This window comes from Marmota flaviventris, chromosome 1, assembly GCF_047511675.1.
Source record: "Marmota flaviventris isolate mMarFla1 chromosome 1, mMarFla1.hap1, whole genome shotgun sequence".
In the NCBI taxonomy this organism is placed as follows: domain Eukaryota; kingdom Metazoa; phylum Chordata; class Mammalia; order Rodentia; family Sciuridae; genus Marmota; species Marmota flaviventris.
The window spans coordinates 77,991,605-78,013,862 of NC_092498.1; the positions used below are offsets into that span (position 1 = coordinate 77,991,605).

Sequence of the window (22,258 nt, forward strand, 5' to 3'; positions counted from 1 at the left end):
CAGGTGTAGGATGTTATGTTTAGGGGGAAAGGAGTGAGGGTATGGGGTTAATCTAACTTAGTAACTTTGGAAAGCTCTAACAAATAGATGGGTAATTTATGGAAGAATGTATAGATTCAAATTCCTATCTGTATTTATAAGATTACCCTACTTATGAATAGTAAAATTTAGGGGGTTGCAAGTGGGATAGAGGGAGTAAGAAGGAGAAAAACAAATAACAAGGAAAGAAAGAGAAAAAAGAGAGCGGGAAAAAGAAAATAAGAGAAAAAAGAAAAGAAATAAAAAGGGGGGGAGGGAGGTGGGGCATATGCAATTCCTCTATATTATATTATTCTGGTGATTCAGTTATTAAAGACCTTTTTCATGCACAATTTTTGGTTTCACATATGTTGATGTTGCGAGGATCAGAGGGGGAAGGGTAGAGGAGACTGGATGAATGGATGAAGAGAGAGAGAGAAGAGAGAAAAAGAAAGAAAAACGTCTCTCAGAACTCTGTTTTCTTTTCTTCCAGTTGGTGGCGTTGTCTATTCCTAGCTTGAGTCTCTGGGTTCAGGGTGGTGGTGGTAGTCAGTGTGAGAGGACTTGAGCTTCCACCTGTGGCCTCTCTACTCTTATTCTCTGAGATGTAAACCAGGTGCCTGATCCACCGCAGAACCGAGCTGGTAGCCACGTCCACGGGTTGGTAGGTTTTAAGGGTTGGTGGGATTTTCCAAGATGAGTTCCATCAGTTTTTCTCATAAGGTGTTTGATGAGGTGGGGGGGTGTTGGGGAAACCTTATGTTTATACAGAGCTCGGTCAGGTGAGTGCACGGGCGGGCAGCTGGGCCCCTCCTCCAGTTGGGGTGGTCTGCCTACCGTGCAGGCGGGAGGCTGGGCTCCTCCTTCAGTTGGAGTTCTAATTGCTTCTAATATGCTAGTTCTAATCAGCAGGCGGGCTGCTGGGCCCGTTCTCAGGGTCATGTGGTCTGCCTACCGCAAAAGCAGGAGGCTGGGCTCCTCCTCCAGCTGGGGTGGTCTGTGTACCACGCAGGCAGGCCGCTGGGCCCCTTCTCCGGGTTTCGTGGTCTGCCTACCGCAAAGGCAGGTGGCGGCTGGGCCCCTCCTCCATTGGGGTGGTCTGTCTACCGCGCAGGCGGGAGCTGGACACAGTATCTTTATTTATTTATTTTTATGTGGTGTTGAGAACCGAACCCAGGGAACTACAGGACAACATGTGAGCACCTTTTCTACAAAAGGAAAGAATAACAGCCACCTTGCAGGCATAAATCTCATTGTTGAAAAATCTCATTGTTGAAAAATCTCATTGTTTCCATGTTTTCAAGAAACATGTATATACTGTGTAATGCTCATACCATGCTAAACATATGTATCTCCTCAAATATTACTTTGTGGTTAAAAAATATTAAAATCCCTTCTTCTACCTTTCTTAAAATATTCAACACATACTCATCATCTCTAGTCACCCTACTGTGCAACTAAACACCAGAACCCATTTCTTCCATCTAACTATACGATAGATCTTTCTTCCTTCTAATCAGACATTTCAAACCTATAAATTTCCATTGAAATACCACTTTAACTGCATCCCATCAATTTTCACACAATGTCTTTTCATTTGTAACTAAAAATACTTTCTCGTTTTTCAAGTCATCATGCCATACACAAATACACAGTTTATGTGCTGATCTTAAAAAGAATTTTGAAATTATAGCTTTCTTATTATCCCTTGTTGACCCAGACCCTATTTAGAAATATATTGCTTAATTTTTAAATACTTATAGATTTTCCACATTCCCGTCTGTTGACTTCTAATTTAATTTCATCTGATCAAAGGACATACTTTTTTTGTGATCTCAATACTTCTAAAGTAAGATTTGTCTAGCATATGTTTTATCCTGAGAAAGTTCTATGTACTCTTAAAAATAATATGTACTTTACTATGAAGGAAAATGTTCTACATATGCTAGTTCTAATTGCTTTATGTTTTCAACATCTCATAATCTCTTAATGATTTCCATCTAATTCTTTACCAATTATTGAAAACACAGTATTAAAGTCTCTATTATTGCTGGTATTACTCTTTCTCCCTTAAATTCTATCGATTTTTTTTGAAAATATTTGGGAACTTTGACAAATGTTTGTAACTATTTTATCATTCTGATTGACACCTTTATCATTATGGGATGTTCTTTAATAACAATTTTTATCTTCAATTCTATTTTGTATGATATTAGTATAGCCATTCTATTTCTTTTTTATTTGTGCATATTTTATCTTTCTCTGTCCTTTAAGTTTTGATCTGTGTATTTGAATCTTCAGGGTGTGTGACCTTTAATCTTGACTTTGTTATTTAGTGTGACCTTGGGCATATTAATTTGTTTTTCTAAACAAAAGATTCTTCACTTAAACAATCAGAATAAAAATACACAGGAAGATTTTTCTAGGAATTAAATGACACATTTCTGAGGCAATTGTACCTGGCATAAGTAGTGCATATATGACAAAAATTATTATTAATGATACTGCCAAAGAATAAAACATTTATCAAAATGTAGTACCTTTTCAGACAAATACTGTTCATAAATTCCAACAGCAGCTGCTCTTAAAAGACCTTTGGTTTGGTTCGTTTGATGTTTTCCATCTCTTTGACGACTTAATAAAACCTCTAGCTGTTGTTGGGCTGTAACCCGGTAGCCTTCCACTGTCATCCAGAAGAAAAGATGTGCTTGACCTCCAGTTTGCTGCATGTAATCTACCGGAACAAAATCCATTAATAAGACAGACATTAACGTCAAACAATTTGGGGTCCATATAGATGTATGACAAGTAAGTAAAAAGGATTGTAATTTCAAGTATTTAAAAATGTGTTGCAAATCTTTAAGATGAAAAAACAAGTTATAAGTTAAATACCAGATATGTAGAAAACATTAGAGGAAACACATATTATAAAGATTTTTTAAATCTCATTTTTCATAATAAAATCGCTAGGGAATAATTTCTACCACATAATAATAATTTCTACCACTTCATCTGGAGTAAACTACTTCAACAACATTCAACATTTGTTCTGAATAAAGATTACTAGTTAGAGTATGAATTTTTCTACATATAAAGATTGGCAATTCAGCAAACCACATATTTATATTTTTGATCACAAAACTGAAGATATAGGGATTTTTAAAAAATCTTCAGATAAAACCAATTTTATATATTAGCAAAATATATAAATAAAACATTATTATATATTAAGACAGTATAAAAATAAAATACCACATCCACATATAAATAAAAATTATATATAAATAGCTTATATGCATATTATGCATTCTCAATAAAGTATTCTCAATGGATTTAAATTCATAGTAGAATCACCTAGGTTTATTTTTTAAAAAGCAGTTTAACAAATACTCATTAGTTATAATAAGCATTTTTTCCTTCAAAACAAAATAAATATCTTATCTCCATGGTTTCTAAAGAAAAAGAGTTCAGAAAATAAAGGGTTGTTATGCAGCATACTAGCCATTCAAAATTTAATAACACTTAAAATTAAAACAGTATGGTGGTTCTTAAAAAATCATAATAAAATTACTGTATGATCTAGCAATCCCACTTTTGGGTATATAACCAGAACAACTGAAAGTAGAATCTCAAAGGTTTATTTGTATGTGCATATTCATAGCAACATCATTCACCCTAGATAAAACACAAAGCAATCCAGGAGTCTCTTGATGGATGAATAGGTAAGTAAAAATGTGGTGTCTGTGCATGTGTAGTATACACACACACACACACACACACACATACACAAACTGAATTATAACTCAGCCTTAAAATGGAAGAAAATTCTGACACATGTTACAACATGAATGAACCTTCAGGAAATTAAGTCAATCATTCTAATGGGTAAAGTTTTGGTTTTTACAAGATTAAAAAAAAAGCTCTAGAGATGGATGGTGGAGATGGCTGTATATTATCAATTTTATATTTAAGATCACTGAACTGTACACTTAAAAATATTAAGATATGAAATTCTGTTAAGTGCATTTTGCCACAATAGAAAAATTCAATGGCTATATTATGTAAATAAAATGAATTGACCTACCCATAAAAAACTGTAGTGCAACATTGTCTACAAGAATGCTGTCCAGAGGGACTGTGCAAAGTTTCCCAAAGTTTGCTGCCAGTTTCACAGTATTTATTTCCTACACACAAAAGTGAATACATGTTAGTATTTTATCAAATCACTCATTAGGGTAAAGATCTTTAGAAAAATAAGGGAAATAAAATCTAACATTAAATTTAAATGGAATAAAAATAAAGTCTTTCCATTCCCTTTCATGTTGATTCCCAATAAAATACTCTGGTTAGTGAACATAAATTCCTAGTTGTTTCAAGAGGTACCTAGCAAACATTTATTAAAATATGATAAACATTAATTTCAGCCAATATAAAAAAAAATCTAAAATATTGTATTTAAGTATTTTCTCTCTCTACATACTTCAAATGAAAATGAACAATTTAGGGGATAAAGAAGTAAGAGGATATTTGAAATGATTATGTATTCAAGAATGAACTCCAATATTTCCAATTTTTGATTAAAGTCTATTTGATTCTAACAGTGAAAAAATTTATAATTTTTAGAAAAAAATGTATATCTTTTCAGACCACATAAACAATGAATTTGTATCCTGTCCACAGTCACAGAGTGAAGTAATTACCTACATACAGGGGCGGGAGGCATGAATCCAAAAGTTAAACAGCATCTATATGCTAGACACTATGCTGATGACATTACACGCATTACTTAATTTAAGGTACACAGCAATCTTATTGGGTATGTGTCCCCAGTCTCACTGAACAGATTTTAAAAAATGAAGATTAGGAAGGTTATCTATGGTGACAAAGCTGGTAAATATGAATCTGTGTTTTCAATTCTGCAGCATTTCCTCTAAAATTCATACCATTGCTGCAAACTGTCTTAACTGGCTTCTACCGCCAAATCCACATCTCATTATCCCTGGTATTTTTAAAGAAAAGATTTGATAGGTTGCCTTATTCATTGCAGATACTAAATTAGCATAAATAGTACAAGAAGAAAGAAAATTTGAAAAGAGAAAAAACAAAGAAACAGCAATATAAATCTATCTCTGTAATCAGTATTTCATTTCACAGAGTTGCTGAATAACAGACAACAGAATTGAAATGAATAGCCTAGAGCAACAGCAACAATGGTGCACACAGGGCATAGGGAAGAGTATACAGCATAACTTTATTCTTAATATTCTAAGTCAAATTCTAAGTAAAATGGTTATAAAACTGGAGATTCTGAGATTACTTTCAAAAGGAAAATATCAGATGAATTGAGCCCATAAAATACAAAGGTTGATATTCAATATAGAATTGACTTTTATAGGCTTCCAAACAAAGTATCTAAATTTTAAGAGGATTCAATATCAAAATGCATTAGAGCAGAGAGAATTTAACTAATGATGCTGAAAGATGACTAACTGGATAAGGTAACTATTTAAAGAAAAAATGCATAAATAAAACCACATTATTCTTCTAATTTACATATATACAGTAGTTTAAAAATATAGTTAACAATACACACAAGTGACAATGTGACTCAAGCTTTATCTTTTTATTAGTAATGTTTCAGAAAGTTAAATTCATCTAGCAAACTGAACAATATTTAAAAAAAAATTCTTCCATTCTGTATGGAATTTAAATATATTACCCAATTCTAAGAATAGCAAGTCAAAAACAAATTTCCAAAATAGAAAACCAGAGCCAAATGGTGATACTAAAAACTAAAGAAACTAAAAAATATATATTTTCTCTGCTTAAACCCCCAAATCTCTACTCTTCTTTATAGTAAAATTCCTCTGAAGAGCTATCTACAAACATTATTTTTAATTCTTTTCTTCCATTCTTCCCTGGACAGACTCCAATCAGGCTTCATCACTACTTCACAAAAACTGCTCTCATCAGATCACTAGTAACTTCCATGGTGGTAAACCTAAATGGCAAATTCTCAGTCTTCATTTTACTCAATGTTATCATAATTTGACACACCTGACCTAACCTTTTATAGATATCACACTCTCAGTGTGTCCTTCAATCTTTCTGGCCATTTATTCTTTGCTTCTTTGTCTGGATCCCTTAATTCTTCTTCAACTTTATTCACTGAATTGACTTAGGACTAATCATCGGTATGCTCTTAGTTTCACTTTCAGATAATCTTATCCAGTCTCTTAACATTCAATCAAATTTTGATAAATTCCAAGGATTCATAAAGTCACCTCCATCACTAAACTTTCCCTTGAACTCAAGATTAACCATTAGCATGTGTAAATGATCTCTAAAAGGATATCAAATTAAAATATCCAGAACTTGTTTCTCCTTGCACATCTTTCCCTTCAATTTTACATCTCAGCAAATAGCATATATTATTCGTGAAGTTGCGCAGAGGAAAAATCTTGGAATTATCCTTGAGGTTTTTTTTTTTTTTTTTTTTCTTTCTTACCCCATATTTAGTCCATTAGCAAATCCTGTGAGCACCACACCCAGTCTCTAAGCACATCTCATAACCTCCACAGACATTTCTGTCTTAGTCTGAAGCAGTAATCTTAAATTCCACTACAGGTTATTCTTCATAAAAAGTCAGAGAATTCACTTTAACTCATAAATTAGAACATGTAGTGACTGATTTCCACCACAATTAGAATAAAATAAAAACCTTAACTATTGCCAGTAAAACATATGCATATAAAATCTAGCCCTCAGGTTCCATAACTTCATTCTTCACATAATCCTTAATTCATTCACCTAACCATGACGACCACATATAACTCACTAAAGACATTTCTGTCTCACGGCCCTTGCATTTGCTTTCACTTTTGCTAGGAAGATCAAAATCAAGCACACAAAAAATACAGTATGAACTCTCATGTTATTCAGATTTGACTGTGCTCAAATATCACCCAATCTCTCAGCATTTATCTAAAATGCTCATTTTATATATTCTACACTGCTACATTTTTTTCGTTGCAGATATCATCATGATGTTATATATCCATTTGCTTATTTCATTTTCTGACTATGCAATGAAAAGGTAGCTCCACAAAAAGCTACCTTTATTCGGTTCACCTAAAATAGTGCCTGATTCACAAAATTCACTAAATGCTAAATTTTGAATAAATAATAAATAAATAATCAAGGAATAAAATAAAACTTTTAATCCTTTGCATGTTTCAAGCTATGTTTTTTTAAATTTAAATTTGTTTGGTCAACAAGTTTATTGTCATTACCCAAAGAATCTTCACAGAAAACCGTTGTTTTATTTAGCTCTCAGCAGCCTGTTCCTAAGCTCTGAGAATCAACCTTCTTTTAACCTACCCAATCTTTCTTCTGGGCAAGGGATTTGGGGGGATGGTTTCACCTCTTTTTAACTTCTCTCTTGTACTTCTTCTAAAAGACTGGTTTCTCTTATATAGCAGCCATGAGCTTTCTTATCCATCTTCCATAATGTCTTGAATCACACTGTTCTTTATTGTACTGAGAGAACTGTTTCTTGTAAGCATCTTCACTTTCTTCCACTTGATAATACACATATTCTGTCCTGATCCATGATATGCTTCCCAAGGTACTTCTGCATTAAACTCCTTGCTTTCAAGATTTTAACCAGGGAATCATTTGAGATAGTAAGAAATAGAAAAACCTCCATCCACAGCTTTCTTTAGAGAGCTTTACTGCCAGTAGCGGTTCTGGCAACAAGTAGCAGGTGACAGCATAAGCTGTCAGTATTTTCCACACTGTAATCTTGAATCTCCTGTACACAATGCTTTCCACATTCAATTAATCTCCAGTTACTTCCACTTGGCCTCCATAGGTCTTGCCCATAGCAACCTACTGAGAAGTCTATGGGCCAGCTGTACGTCAGTATAATACTCTACAGCATAACTGGTTAGGCCTACTTTCACACCATATTTTTCTTTTTTTAAAAAAAGAGAGAGAGAGAGAGAGAGAGAGAAAATCTCTCTCTCTCTTTTTTTTTTTTTTTTTTTGTAGAAGGACACAACACAATGCCTTTAATTTTTATGTGGTGCTGAGAATCGAACCCGGGTCACGCGTGCGCTAGGGGAGCGCTCTACCGCTGAGCCACAATCCCAGCCCCTCACACCGTATTTTGATAGTTCAAATATATATGCTGAACAGACTATCGTATCCCCTTCCATACTGACATAAGCAATCTGGCAAACGATAACTATCATCCTGTATTTGAGCATATACTTCTCCTGGATCACCGATTGTTACTGAGCTTGAGTAATGAAGTTTTACCCTCTCTTCTTCTAAATTTCACTTGCCATGTCTTAATTTTAAAGCTTATTCTTGACAGCTGTAGCAAAACCTACCCTGTGGAACCAAGATTGGTGTCCATAGCTTAACAGAGCTATGGAGGCCCAGCAGCAGTATGGGGGAGAAAGTTCAAGTGATATTTTAACTAATCTCTTTGATTTGCTTTAATAAATACTTATCATATTATAGTATACAAGAGAAAACTGTTGTGAAATCCCTGCTGTAGAATGTTGCATTGGTTAATATCAGACCCTTTTCACTCTCATACATTGTCGGAGGAGCTGCAAATAGGTGCAACTACTATGGAAAACAGTATAAAGATTCCTCAGAAAACATGGAATGGTACTTCCAATGGTAGTACCAATGGTACTACCATTTGACCCAGTTATCCCACTCCTCAATGTATACCCAAAGACCTTAAAATCAACATACAAAGTAACACAGCTATACCAATGTTTACAGCAGCTCAAGTACAATAGCCAAGCTATGGAACCTACCTAGATGCCCTTCAACAGACGAATGGATAAAGAAAATGTGATATATACACACAATAGAATATTATTCAGCCTTAAAAAAGAATAAAATTATGGCATTTGCCAATAAATGGATTGAACTGAAGAATATGCTAAATGAAATAAACCAATCCCCAAAAAACCAAAGGCTGAATGTTCTCTCTTAAGAATATGCTAAATGAAATAACCCAATCCCCCAGAAACCTAAGGCTGAGTGGTCTCTCTTAAATATGGATGCTAACCCACAACAAGGGAGGGTAGAAAAAGGAAGAATAGAAGTCCACTAGATTAGACAAAGCAAAACAAAGGGAAAGTAGCAGAGAGGGGAATAGAAAAGACAGGAAAAATTAATTGAACATAATTTTCCTAGCTTTATATTTGAATACACAACCAGGGCAACTCTGCATCATATACCACAAGAATAGGATCCTAATTAGAATAAGTTATGCTCTATGTATGCATAATTTGCCAAAATACATTCTACTGTCATGTATAACTAAAAAAAAATAAATAAAATCTGACCTTTTGTCACTTATTAGCATTTTAATCACTAGAAAACATTTATAACTAAACATTAATTCAAAAGTACTTAATAGGGCTGGGGTTGTTGATCAGTGGTAGAGTGCTTGCCTAGCATGTGTGAGGCCCTGGGTTCAATTCTCAGCACTATATATAAAGAAATAAAATAAAGGCCCATTGACAACTAAAAAACTATTAAAAAGTATTTTAAAGTACTTTATACTTACTTTGCCTGACTGCAACCGCTGTATTCTTGAGTCACATACTTTCTTTACAAATAATAAGCTATTTATTTGATTTTTGATGGTATTGATATCTAAAAGGAAACAAATTTATTATGAGCGAGGCAAATGGTGTTTACAAAATATTTTAAATATGTACTACTTTAACAAGATAACCAATTAATACAACAAATTTTTATCTAGTAAAATAAACAATCTGAAATTATGTACAGTGAAATTACTTCATTAAAATTAAACCATGCCTATTATCCATACTTTAGGCATAACTGAAGTAATCACAAGTCACATATTCAGAAAATTATGCTTCTGCTCTAAGCAAATATTAACATAATAAAATTTATTTAGTTAAGGTGAAAATAGCTAGTAGCATTAAGTGGCAGTTAGATAAGTAAAGTTTTATTTAAAGATATAACAATACTTAAAGAAAGCATTCTTTTACTTAAATGACTTACCATCACCAGCTGTATCTAAAGATCTAAGATACTGTAATTCTTCTGCTGCCTTATCTCTAACTGCTTCCAATTCTCCAATATTGTCACTCAATTTAATAATGTTCATAAAGGCCTCATAGTTGCAATTAGAATCACGGATCTGAAAATAAAGTTTTTTAAAAACAGTTGGGAAGGGGCTTCATTTAATAAGTAATAAACTGAATTTGAGTGCCTACTATATACCAGGCACCAGATGCTATATACCCAAAGCTTATAACAAAAGGAAACAACAAACAAAAAACCCTATATTCATGGCACTTATGTTCTAATGGGTCAGACTGTAAACAAAACAGAATAAGTAAAATATACAACATGCTAGCAAGTACAAAAGAAGATTCGGAGTTTTTAATGATAGCAAAGAAGCCATGGTCACTGGAGCTAAACCACAGAAGGGCTGAAGAATAGAAGGGGAGACAGTAGTAATGGGGGACAAATCTTGAGGTTTAATAAAGGTTTTGCTTTTAATCTGAAGGAAATCAAATGTTACTAGAAGTTTTAAACAGAGGAGTAATATTCTATGGCTTGAAATATAACAATCATTACATAAAAAAAATGTAGGAAGAATCAAGAACAGAAGAAAAATCAGTTAATAATACAGATAAAACATGATAATAGTGCCTAGCAAAAGTGAGGGTATGAGAAAAGTATATTTTAAATGTTCTTTGTTACATGTTTTGTGTTGGGAAATGCTTTACTCAGACAGTATAGAAAGACTGGCTGACAAAAATATATCTGATTTAAGTGTGAAATAAGAGAACTAAGAATTATATCAAGATTTATGGCCTGAACAATGTTTAACAACATTAAACAAGATGAAGAAAACATAAAAAAAATGGAAGGTTTTGGAAGGAAGGCAGAATATCAGGAGCTCAGTCTTTGCCATTAAACAACAAAATGTAGATATTAAGGATGCTTTTGAATATGAAAGGTTAAGTGTTCAAGGAGAATTGGAAATATTTGTTTCCAAGTCATTGACCTATATATGATATTTAAAACCGTACAACTGGACAGGAATCATCAAGAAAATACATGAGGATTGAAAAAAGAGGAGTTCCACAACAGAAACCTACTTAGCACACTTACACAGCAAAAAAGACTGAGGAAGGCCAAAAACCAAGAACACATTTTGTCTTAACAAGCCAAGTAAAGCAGTGTTTTAGCTAGGCATAGTGGTGTACACCTGTAGTCCCACCGAGGCAGGAGGATCACAAGTTTGAGGCCAGCCTGGGCAACTCAGTGAGAACCTATCTCAAGATAAAAAACAAAAAGGGCTTGGTGGTGAAAGTACTCCTGGGTTCAATCCTCATTATTGTTTGGGGGTGGGGGGAGAAATGTTCTAAACTTATTTTGTCCCATAATCCTAGATGTGAAACACCTATAAAAACTTAAATATAGTATATAATTATGTAATAATAATATAATTATTAGTTAATATAATAAGATATATAAGCCCCAGATATGAATTCTAGTTTATTTTAATGCACCTTTGTCGATTTTGTTGAAATAGAGTTTAAAACTAGGGATATAAGGGTATAATAAGGAAAATGAGAATGTCAAATGTCAAGAGAATAAAGTCAATAAAAGGGGGAATCTAAGAATTGACCATTAAGTTTAACAATGGATATCATCCTCCTTGACCTAGAGAACTTTATTGGCAGGGTTCAAGAAAGAAGAAGAGTAGGACACAGTGGCCCATGTTGTAATCCCAGCAACTCAGGGGGCTGAGGCAGGAGGACCAGGAGTTCAAAGCCAGACCTTAAGCAACTTAGGGAAACCCTGTTCGAAATAAAACATAAAAAGGACTGGGGATGTTGCTCAGTGGTTAAGTGTCCCTGAGCTTAGTCCTCAATACTGTTTTGGGGGGTGGGGGGGTGGGGGGGGGAGAAGAGAAAAGAAGATAGAGAGAGAGAAGAAAATGTGGACAGCCAACAGAGTGTGAAAATTTGATGAAGCAGAAGAGTGGGAAATTGACAAAGCAATAAAATTGGAACTATCCAGAAGATGACAGGTACAGTGCACAAGAATGGAGATGCCAGACACAGTGGCACATGCCTGCAATCCCAGTGACTCCAGAGGCTGAGAAAGGAGGATTACAAGTTCAAGGCAAGCTTCAGCAACTCAGCAAGACCCTAAGCAACTTAAGGAGACCCTGTCCCAAAATAAAACATTAAAAAGGGATGGGGATGTAGCTCAGTGGTAAAACACCTACGGTGGTGAAAGTACTCCCCAGTACCAAAAACAAAAAGAGTTGTCTTATCTAGGATGCTTGGATATATCACCAACAACCATAGGAGAAAATGAAGAGTATATGTACACAGAAGTAAGGAATGAGCATTTTGGAGAATAGGACATTATGAAAGTTCTCTTTTGATTACTTCCATTTTTCCATTAAGTAATAAAAGCATGAGTGAAAGCGTGAGGATGTGAAAGGTGGGTACATGAAAGTGGAGGATGTACAAAGAGCTATTCAGGAGAGTGAGAGAAAACAGTTAGGAAATTATGATTGCAAGGCAAGAATAAGGGAACAATTCATATTAGTGCTAATGAGTTTAAAATGAGGTCAGTGTAGATCTCCCCACTCACAACTACATGTTAAATTTAACCAGGGCTGTAACATCACCTAATAACAAATCACTGTAAGTGTAGATAAAATTTAAACTAAGCAAAACAGGGAAAGTGGGAAAAGATAGCACACTTAGGATACTGACTATTCTGAAAAAAAAAAAGAAGAAGAAATGGAGACTAAAATTACAGAACTATGAAAAAATATACATTACATACAGGGATCAATGATACAGACGTTAACTTCTTATTAGAAACCATGGATACAAGATGATAATTACAAAGTTTCTTCCAATTAAACATTTATACAAGTACTAAAATGAAACTGTTGACGAAAGGACCCCATTTTCCCCGCACCATTTTTTGAAGAGATTATTCTTTCCCACTGGGTAGTCTTTAACACCACATGGAAGATTACTTTATCATATACGTGAGAGTTCATTTCTGGGTTCTGCATCCTGTTCCAATGGGACTACAGGTCTGTTTTTATGCCAATAACACACTATTTAATTACTGTAGCATAAGTTTTGAAATAAAGAAGGATGAGGTTTCCTGAAATTTTGTCCTCATGATTGTTTTGGCCATTCAGGTTCCTCTGAGATACCATATAGACTTTAGAGGATTGTTTTTCTTATTTCAGCCAAAAATATTGGAATTTTGATAGAAATTACTCAGAATCTATAGATTGCTTTGGGTAGTATTGACATCTTCACAATATTATATCTTCCAAAACATGAACAAGGGATGAGTTTTCATTTATTTGTGTCATCTTTGATTTCTTTCAACACTGTTTGTGGTTTGTAGTGTACAAGTCTTTCCTCATTTTGGTACTTCTTTTGCAGAATCCCATAAGTTTTGTAAACTGTGATATTGTGAAATATGTATTTGGTCTTTATTCCAGTTTCCTGACATGCAACTAATATTCCTTGGAATCTCAGGAGTGATAATAGTGTCTTGTCTCCTATACAGCCTCGGGATGAACTTTCAGTCTCACTAGTTTTCCTCTAGTTCTAGGGAGGAAAAAGGGTCTAAAGACCGAGCTGATAAATTAATGGTTAATAATTTAACCAAACATGTTTCAGAAAAACCCAAAAGGACTGAACTCCAAATACCTGAACATGTATAGGTTCCTGGAGAGTGGCATGCCCAGATAAAGCATGGAAGCTCTGCATCTTTTCTCCCAAACCTTACTCTATGTATCTCTTCCATCTAAATTTTCATGTTATCATTGTAATATCCTTTATAATAAGTGGGTGAAAACAAGTATTTCCCTGAATTGTACAAGTTGCTCTGGCAAACTAACTGACCTAGAAAGGTGATCATAGAAACCCCAATTTATACCAGTTAGCCAGAAGTTCCAAAACCCAGACTTGAGACTGGCATTTCAAGGAGGATAGGGTGTTGTTTTATTGAGCCCTCAACCTGTGTGGGATCTGATGCTATTTCCAGGCAGATAGTGTCAGAATTTAAATGAATTAGTGCATACCCAGCTGGTGATCTCTGAAGAAATGACTGCTTGGTTCATTACCATTCTGTGTTATAAAAATATAGGAGGAAAAACTGAACTTGTTTTTCCTGTATCTTAAAAGTTATATTTAAATTCTCTGTTGTATCAAATTATTTATCTCTGTTCTGCTTTTTGACCCATTGCTTTTTTAACAGTGTGCAGTCTTATTTCCACATATCTGTGAATTTTTCAGTTTTCTACTTCCTGGTGGCTTCCTAGGTGCAATATCTTACAATTTTAACAATCTATTCTAAATTGATAACAATTTCAATAATATACAAAACTTGCACTAACTTTACATGTCTATTCATTGATCTCACAAATTACATCTTTTCAGATTTTATATCTATTGATATAGTTTGAGAGTTGTAGTTGTATGTTATGCTTTTATTTTTTAATTCTGTAACTGTATTAAAGCAATGTAGGCACACTATCATTATAATATAACAGAATAATGCATTTCTATATATTTGATTTACAAAAGAGCTTTGTATTTTTGTATGCTTTCTTTCTGTTCTCTAGCATTCTTTCATTTCAATCTGAAGGACTTCTTTCAGTAATTCTTATAAGGAAAGTCTAGTAGTGATGAACTCCCTCAGCTTTTGTTTACCTATCCTTCAAAAATGAAGGAGAACTATAGTATTTAGCTACAGAGCTGGAAAAAAAATGCTGATAATCTTATGAGTGCTTTCTGATATGCTAGTCCCTTTGTCTTGCTACTTTAAAGATTCTGTCTTTGACCTTTTGACAATTCAATTTTATTTAATTCTTCTCTGTGTGGGTGACTCTCTCTAGGTTCAACCTAAATTTGAATTTGAAAGTCTATTTCCTTCCTCAAATTTGGGATGTTTTTGCCAATTCTTTCTTCAAATAATCTCTGTTCATTCTCCTCTAGCTTATTCTGAAAATCCCAACATACATAATTGATTTACTTTACAGTGCCTGTAAATCCCTTAAGCTTTGCATTTTTTCTTCATTCTTTTCCATTTTTGTTTTTTGCTGATTCAATAATTTCACATAATGTGTCTTCAAGTTCACGGATTCATGCTACTTAATCAAGTTTGCTGTTGACCTCTCCTAGTGAATTTTTTCATTTAATCCCTGTATTTTTTCAGCTCTACTATTTTTGTTATTTTTTGTTTATATTTCTTTGTTGATAGTCTCATTTTTATTTATTAATCACTTTTCAATTTGTTACTTGTATATCTATGCTGTATCATAGCACAACCAGTTTCTTTAAGATGATATTTCTAATCTTTGTTAGATGATGCATAGATCTTTTGTTTCTTTAGGGTTCAAGTCCTGGATATTTACTTGGCTATTTTATTTTATCCGTGTTTCCCTGTTTCTTTATGTGTTCCTTACTTTTTGTTGTGATTTTTAAATTTAAAAAAACAGACACCTCCATCTAGATTTTACAGACTGTCTTCACACAGAGGAAGAACTTCATTAATCAGCCCAGCTAAGATTCTGGGAACCTCTCAAACTTCTGGGCTTCTCTGTGTAATTTCCCACTTAATTTCTCAGTTTCTTTTCCAGGAGTTTATAATCTTTGCTCCTTCTAGTGCCTTGTTTACTTCAGTAAAAATTCTCTCATGCTGCAACAACCTGATAAGCCTTCCTGTGTCCTTGGCAGCCCCCAGGCATCCAAGATATGCTAGTTTCAACAGTGCTCCAATTAAAATGAGAAAGATATCAGCACCTCAGGAATTACCCTGAAAATCCAGAGTACATGTTGTAGTCTTTTCTTTCCTTCTCACAGAGTCTCAGGAGCCTGGCACTTAATAGTTATATGAGTTCTGTCACTGTCTGTTTACTGTAAGTCCTCTGGCCCTATCACAAGTTATTAAACTATCTTCTGTTCTCTATGGCCACAGGCATCAAAATATACTCGCTCCCCAACAGCACTCCAAGTCAGGAGAGAAAGAAACACATTCTTTGAAAAGCCCCTGAAAGGCCAGAATATTGGTCATATATTCCATTCTTTCCTTTCCCTCCCAGTGGAAAAGCTACAAGTTGGGTTTTTCTTTCTGATCACTAACTATGCCATGTTTGGGGATGAGCTGACACAGCTGAAATGAAATAGCTTTACTGACTTGTTTCAGTGCAGCTACTCTTAGCTTCAAGCTCACCTGGGGTATTTAGACTTCCTAACTGGTTTCTGTAGTTCTCAGAAAGGTTGTGTGGACCCTTTTATTTTGTTAAATTGGTATTTTTGTGGAGAAATAAGATCTGGGGTTTCCTATTCTATCATCCTGCTGATATCAATCCCATTGGCAATTTCTTATAAAGTTTAACATAATCCCTATGTTCCCGTAACTCCACTCCTAATGATTTACTCAAAAGTAAATTTATAGTATATTCATAAAATAGAATACTCTTGAGCACTTAAAAAAAAATGAATGCAAGGAAATTTTCAAAATAATAGTGTGTTAAGCATAAGAAGCCAGACACGAAGGAGTAGAGATTGCATGACTCCATTTATATAAACTTCACGAACAGGCATAACTAATTAATGGTGATGGAGAATGGAGGGGTTATGTTTGGGGGAAAGAGGGGATGGACTTGCTAGAAGTCAGAAAAAAAGAACTTTTGGGGATTATGGAAAATTTGTTTTATGATTCATGATACCTACATGACTGTATATATTTATCAAAATTCATTAATATGTAGAATTAAGATCCAAATATTTCACTTTATACAACTTATACTTCATTGATAAAAGGAAGAATAAAATAAAAGAACATTGAACTTGAATACATTTAAAATACAACTGTCTTTCATTTTTCTTGTCTAGTTACAGTTATCAATATTAGCAAATTAAGTTTGATCACTTCCAGACAGAGACAAGACCTAACTTTGTTGTCTTTATAAAATATACATATATTAAGATAAAAATGCAAATCTGGCCATATTGTTTTTAAAAATTACTTTAAAATCATTCCCAACCATTTTCTATGACTCTAGCACTTTACATAAGATAATGTTAATATAGTTCTAAGATGTTACTTTCAAATAAGAATGAACTATTCAATTAGATCACACTAACATGAAAATGCAGTTGAATAAATAAGAGCTCAGTTAACATTTATATTTATAATACCTATGCCTAAAAAGCTTTTCACATAAATGTCAAGAGTGTTAAAAAGACAACAAAGGACGCTAAAGATCCCTTCTTGATAAATTCTTCTCTTTTAAATATATTTTCTGATAATCTACTGAAAAGTACAACAGTGACTGTGTTCCCTTGTCTATTAAATCACACAAAATCCAAAGTATCATACAACAGTATATATCATACACAGGCCAATCATAGAAGAACAAGTAAAAATGTAGTAAATTGAAATATTTTTGGAGTATGTGCTAAAACCTTCACAAAATGTTTCTGCCATATAATGAACTAGAGTTAATACATGCTCAGCAAAAGAGATCATCTTCAGTTAACTGTTTCACATAAAAGGTATCATTAGTATTTTTCATGTTCATAAAAAGCAAATTCTATCATTTTAATGGCTGCACAATACTTGATTATATTGATATGAAATAATTTATTAATTTAATCCCTTGTTTGGGATATTTAAGTTGCTTCCAAATTTTTATGACTATATACAACATTGCTATGAATGGCTTTGAATATAGATTTCTGCAGACTTAACTTTCACTTTGGAATAAGCTCTTAGGTAGAATACCAAAGGAAATACATCTTAAAATTTTAACTATATAGAAATGCACATTTTTAAACCTTCTGGTAGAACCTAATAATAAATAGTTGACAACTAAAAAGAAAATCAACTTTTATCACTTCCAGAAAAAAAAATGCTAGGAATACAAAATAAAATTTTTCTTTTCTTTGCAGGTAACCCATAGTCTGGTGAGAGAGACAAATGTGGTGGCAACAATAATAATAAAGCAATGGCTGGCAAGTTTGACAATGTCAAAGGAAATCAAAGAATAATCAGTGATTCTTTCCTAAGAATAGTAGATGGGGTTAAAAGGAGATGAATGTAGAGAAGAAATCCTGGGTTCAAGTAATGAATCAAAGATCTAAATGTATATACCAAAGGAATTCCCAGCAGAGAGCCCATTTACAACTCCTCCTTGCTATGACTTTACTGAGGAACAGAAAATACAATCAGAAAATAAAAAAAAAAAAATTGAACTCATAAACTGAAGAATTCCTATTTGGTATGCTTGAAAGAGTAGAAAAATCTTGAGTTATCCACTTACAAGCACATGAAGCAACTTAGGAAAACAGACCTAAAATACAAATATTCTGATTCTCATTCTAGTGTTCTATCATTCATATTTTCCATTATATGGTATAAAATGTGAAGCACACACTATTTAAGTAGTTCAGACATTGAGTTGTATTTAAAACAAAATATAGGTTTAGTATCCCTAATCCAAAAATTCAAAATCCAAAACATTTTGAGTACTGACATTATGCCACAAGTAGAAAATTTCACATCTAACTTCATGTGACAGTTCACAGTCACAACACAGGCATGCTAAGAATATTGCATAAAATGACCTTCAAACTACGTATAACGTGTATGTGAAACAAATGAATTTCATGTTTAGACTTGGGTCCTATTCCCAAGATATTTTATTATAAATACCAAAATATTCTAAATTCTGAAGCATTTTCAGTCCCAAGCATTTTAGACAAAGGATGCTCCACCTGAAGTAGCTGTTAAAAATACTCATTGTTTGTATACATAGGCAGTTTAAAAGATTCCATTTTAAAATAAGCAGTAGCAGCACCATAGTATCAGGCAAAATAATCAATAAGCTTCTTAAAAAGAAAATGACCAACACATTTAACAAAAAAATATAAAATAACAAATACAGGAATTACTTTAGAAACATTTTTAATTCCTTCAATAAATTATTTCTTAAACACCCTCATCTCCAAATAGTATTTTACATTTAAAAAATTGTTTCCAAAACAGAGCAGCAATTTTAAAAGGTACCTACCATCCATATGACATACTGATTAATATAATCAGGATCACTGAGTTGATTTATTAATGGAAGAAGAATTCCTCGTGCAAGGATTTCCTAAAAAAAAAAAAAAAAAAATTAAAAACAAATTTAAGGTATATTTCTCAAAGGCATAATGTAAATTTCCTGACACAGTGCTGTTACATAAGCTAGGTATGATACACTTGATACACATACACATGTGAAAACATAATAATGAAATGTTATAAAATGGTGATATCCCACAACCTCATTAAAATAAAGAAGACAAAGCTACCTATCAAGTTCACATCTCCACAATGACACTAATGGTGAATTATAGATGTATCTGGTACATTAGTATTTATGTCAATTTTTAAAAGACAAAACATAAGGAAAAAAGTTTTTGTGGATTCATACATCTATATTAAAAGTATAAAACAGAATGAAAAGATGTACACTAATTTTAGAATCAAGTTTTTTACTTCAAGGGAGAAAAACCAAGCAACTGCAATAATTATGTTCTAACCTATTTAAATTCTGCCTTTCCTTTAAAGCCTTACTGAACAATCAATTATACTGTAAAATAAACCCTAACCATTTCAGCTGAACACTTTTTTTACATACTTAAAACACACAGCCACCCAGTATTTGTAGGATGTATCATTTAATATTTTCTATGTTTTTGAGTACCTTACATTTCTCTAATAAATTACCACTATATAGGAATCCTCTGTATATGAGTAGAATTGGTTAAACTACTGACTTATCTATCTTTGAAAATATTTACCATCTCTCCAGTCTTTTTAAGGTCATTGCAGGCATTTGATAAATGAGTAGAAATAAAAAACTAACAAACTAAGAATTTAGAACTGATTCCATTTTCACCTAAGTAGTAACCTTCATCCATTAATGCCTATGATATCTAAATTTATAAAAATCATTTCTTGAGAATATTGGAGGGGGCTAAATAACAACAAATTTAACAAGATATTTAACTTTTCAAAGTAAAAGAGTAATTTATTTCTTTTTACTGGATTGCTAATGTATCTGGGCCATTTTTTAGCATATGTTCACAGAAGGTGGTCTTTATTTTTCCTTAAAGAAATATTTTATGTGAATTTACTTTTGTAAATTGTGTAGGTCTCTGATAACTATTACCCTGTGATGAATTAATATCTCATAGGCACTAATATATGTTCCAGTTATTTTTAGAAATGTCTCAAGATACTTTATGGTGCCAAATTTCAAGGAATTGCTCCTTTCAAGATTATCTTTAGCCCCTAACTTCTTAAAAATTATACTTGTTTATTTAATTTCTTCCATCTAATTATATCTCTGGCTAAAAATGTTCAAATTTAAAAATGTACTTTGTAAGAAGAAAATTTACACACACACACACACACACACAAAATGTTTTTCCAAAGTTTCTTTTTAAAATGAGGAAAAATACATTGGAAAGAATTTTGAGTAAGTTTTGTATTTACTAGATAAAGCAATTAGTTAATCTTAGAAAACTACTTTGGTATCTGAATTTGCCTCATAAAATGGTCTGGCTATTCAGGGGCTAATTATACGACCCAATAATTCCTCTACAGGTCCTCGTGAGAGCTCTAAATATTTTAAAGTAAATAGCCATTTCCACATAATTCTTATTTTAAGACCCACAAATTCTAGAAGATAGCATCAGCTGTCACTATGGAGGCCTGAAAGATACAAAATCATGAAACCATGAATCTTTAAATGAAGAAAAGGCAGTAATAGAAAGAATGTAGAAGCAATTAAAAAGCAATTACTTCAGTCAAATACTGTGTTGTACAATCTATGCAAAAGACCCATTTAAAGGAAAGAACTTTCATCTAGACAAAAATGTCTTTTCGGAAAACTCAAATTTGGGAAAACTTGGAATATAGTGACCATTGACAAAATTATTGACAAAAGAAAACTGATAAAGACTATCATGACAAAAGAAAAAGTGAATTGCTGAATGCAGGGCCTTATAATTATCCTTAATCAGATTCAAGCACAAATAAATGAAGTATTGACTAAAAGAGGAATCCTTAGTGAAACACATTTGCTCATTACAATCCTACTGATTTTTAACAATAACCTCATGTAACAGGGCAGATCTTCATTCATAGTCCTTAGGTGTCAGTTTATTTCTCAGGAATCTGCAGTAGCACGTGCACCACAGGCATCAAGAGGGCAGGGTTTCCTGTTGCATTATAACTGATTCTCTGATTTAATGCCTGTTACATACCATGTACAGTGTTAACCACTAGGTATACAATGATGATACATACAGATAAGGTCCCTGACCTAAAGGAATTTATAATTCATTTGAGAAAAAGATATCAATTAAGTAAACACAACAAATGAATTATTACTTTAAAACATGATAAATCCAATGATGAAAAAGAACTATGTACAGCCAACAGTAATAAGGAATTACAAGAGAGTTTAAGATTGGGTGGTCAGGGAGGCTTCTCTGAGGAAATGACATTAAGTGAGATATAAAAAAATAAATACTACTTAGCTAAGAGACTAACAATAATCAATCTTAGCAAAGGGAAAAATCATATGCAATAGCTTTATAACTGGAAAGGAAAGAGGCCTTTTGGGGAAGAAAGCCAATGTGGCTGCAATGTAACAACCAATGACAAAGATATTATCCTTGACCAAATTTTGGAAGGCTCCTCTGAACCCTCTACCAAATTAGGCCTCAACCTTTGGCCTTCCATGTTTATTCATTACTGTATCACACAGTTTTAGCAAGAATCCTGTCACATACATTTAGCCAGAACTCTCCCACCCTTCATAGCTGATCAAATTCTTCATCCCTGCTCTTGATATTTCACCATCCTGACCTACCTTTAGCAAGAATCCTATTAAGTCCTTTTAAACACAGTCTCCTGCCCATACTACTCTACATCTCTTAGTAACTTTCCATCCACTTATCCCCATTCTGCCCCTGGGATACAAATCCCTACTTGTGTTATTCAGAATTGAGTCCAGTTTTATATGAAAGCCTTTCTTCCTCTATTCCAACAGTTCCTGAATAACATCCATTTTTACCACAATTTACCGTCCAATTCTTGTTTTCTC

At 33.3% G+C, this 22,258-nt stretch overlaps 1 protein-coding gene and 1 pseudogene across 2 annotated transcripts in view; both read right to left on the minus strand.

Annotated features, from left to right (window-relative positions):
- Snx13 (sorting nexin 13) overlaps nucleotides 1-22,258 on the minus strand; it is a 149,277-nt gene that overhangs the window by 51,164 nt on the left and 75,855 nt on the right. For both annotated transcript variants that reach the window (XM_027932728.2, XM_071613663.1), the window contains exons 9-13: nucleotides 19,169-19,252; nucleotides 10,084-10,222; nucleotides 9,617-9,705; nucleotides 4,103-4,202; nucleotides 2,559-2,752 (exon numbers count right to left, since the gene is read on the minus strand). In XM_027932728.2, the coding sequence (XP_027788529.1) occupies nucleotides 2,559-2,752; nucleotides 4,103-4,202; nucleotides 9,617-9,705; nucleotides 10,084-10,222; nucleotides 19,169-19,252 (606 nt within the window). The remainder of the gene's footprint in view (nucleotides 1-2,558; nucleotides 2,753-4,102; nucleotides 4,203-9,616; nucleotides 9,706-10,083; nucleotides 10,223-19,168; nucleotides 19,253-22,258) is intronic.
- Nucleotides 7,390-8,628, minus strand: LOC139702797 (large ribosomal subunit protein uL18-like; annotated as a pseudogene).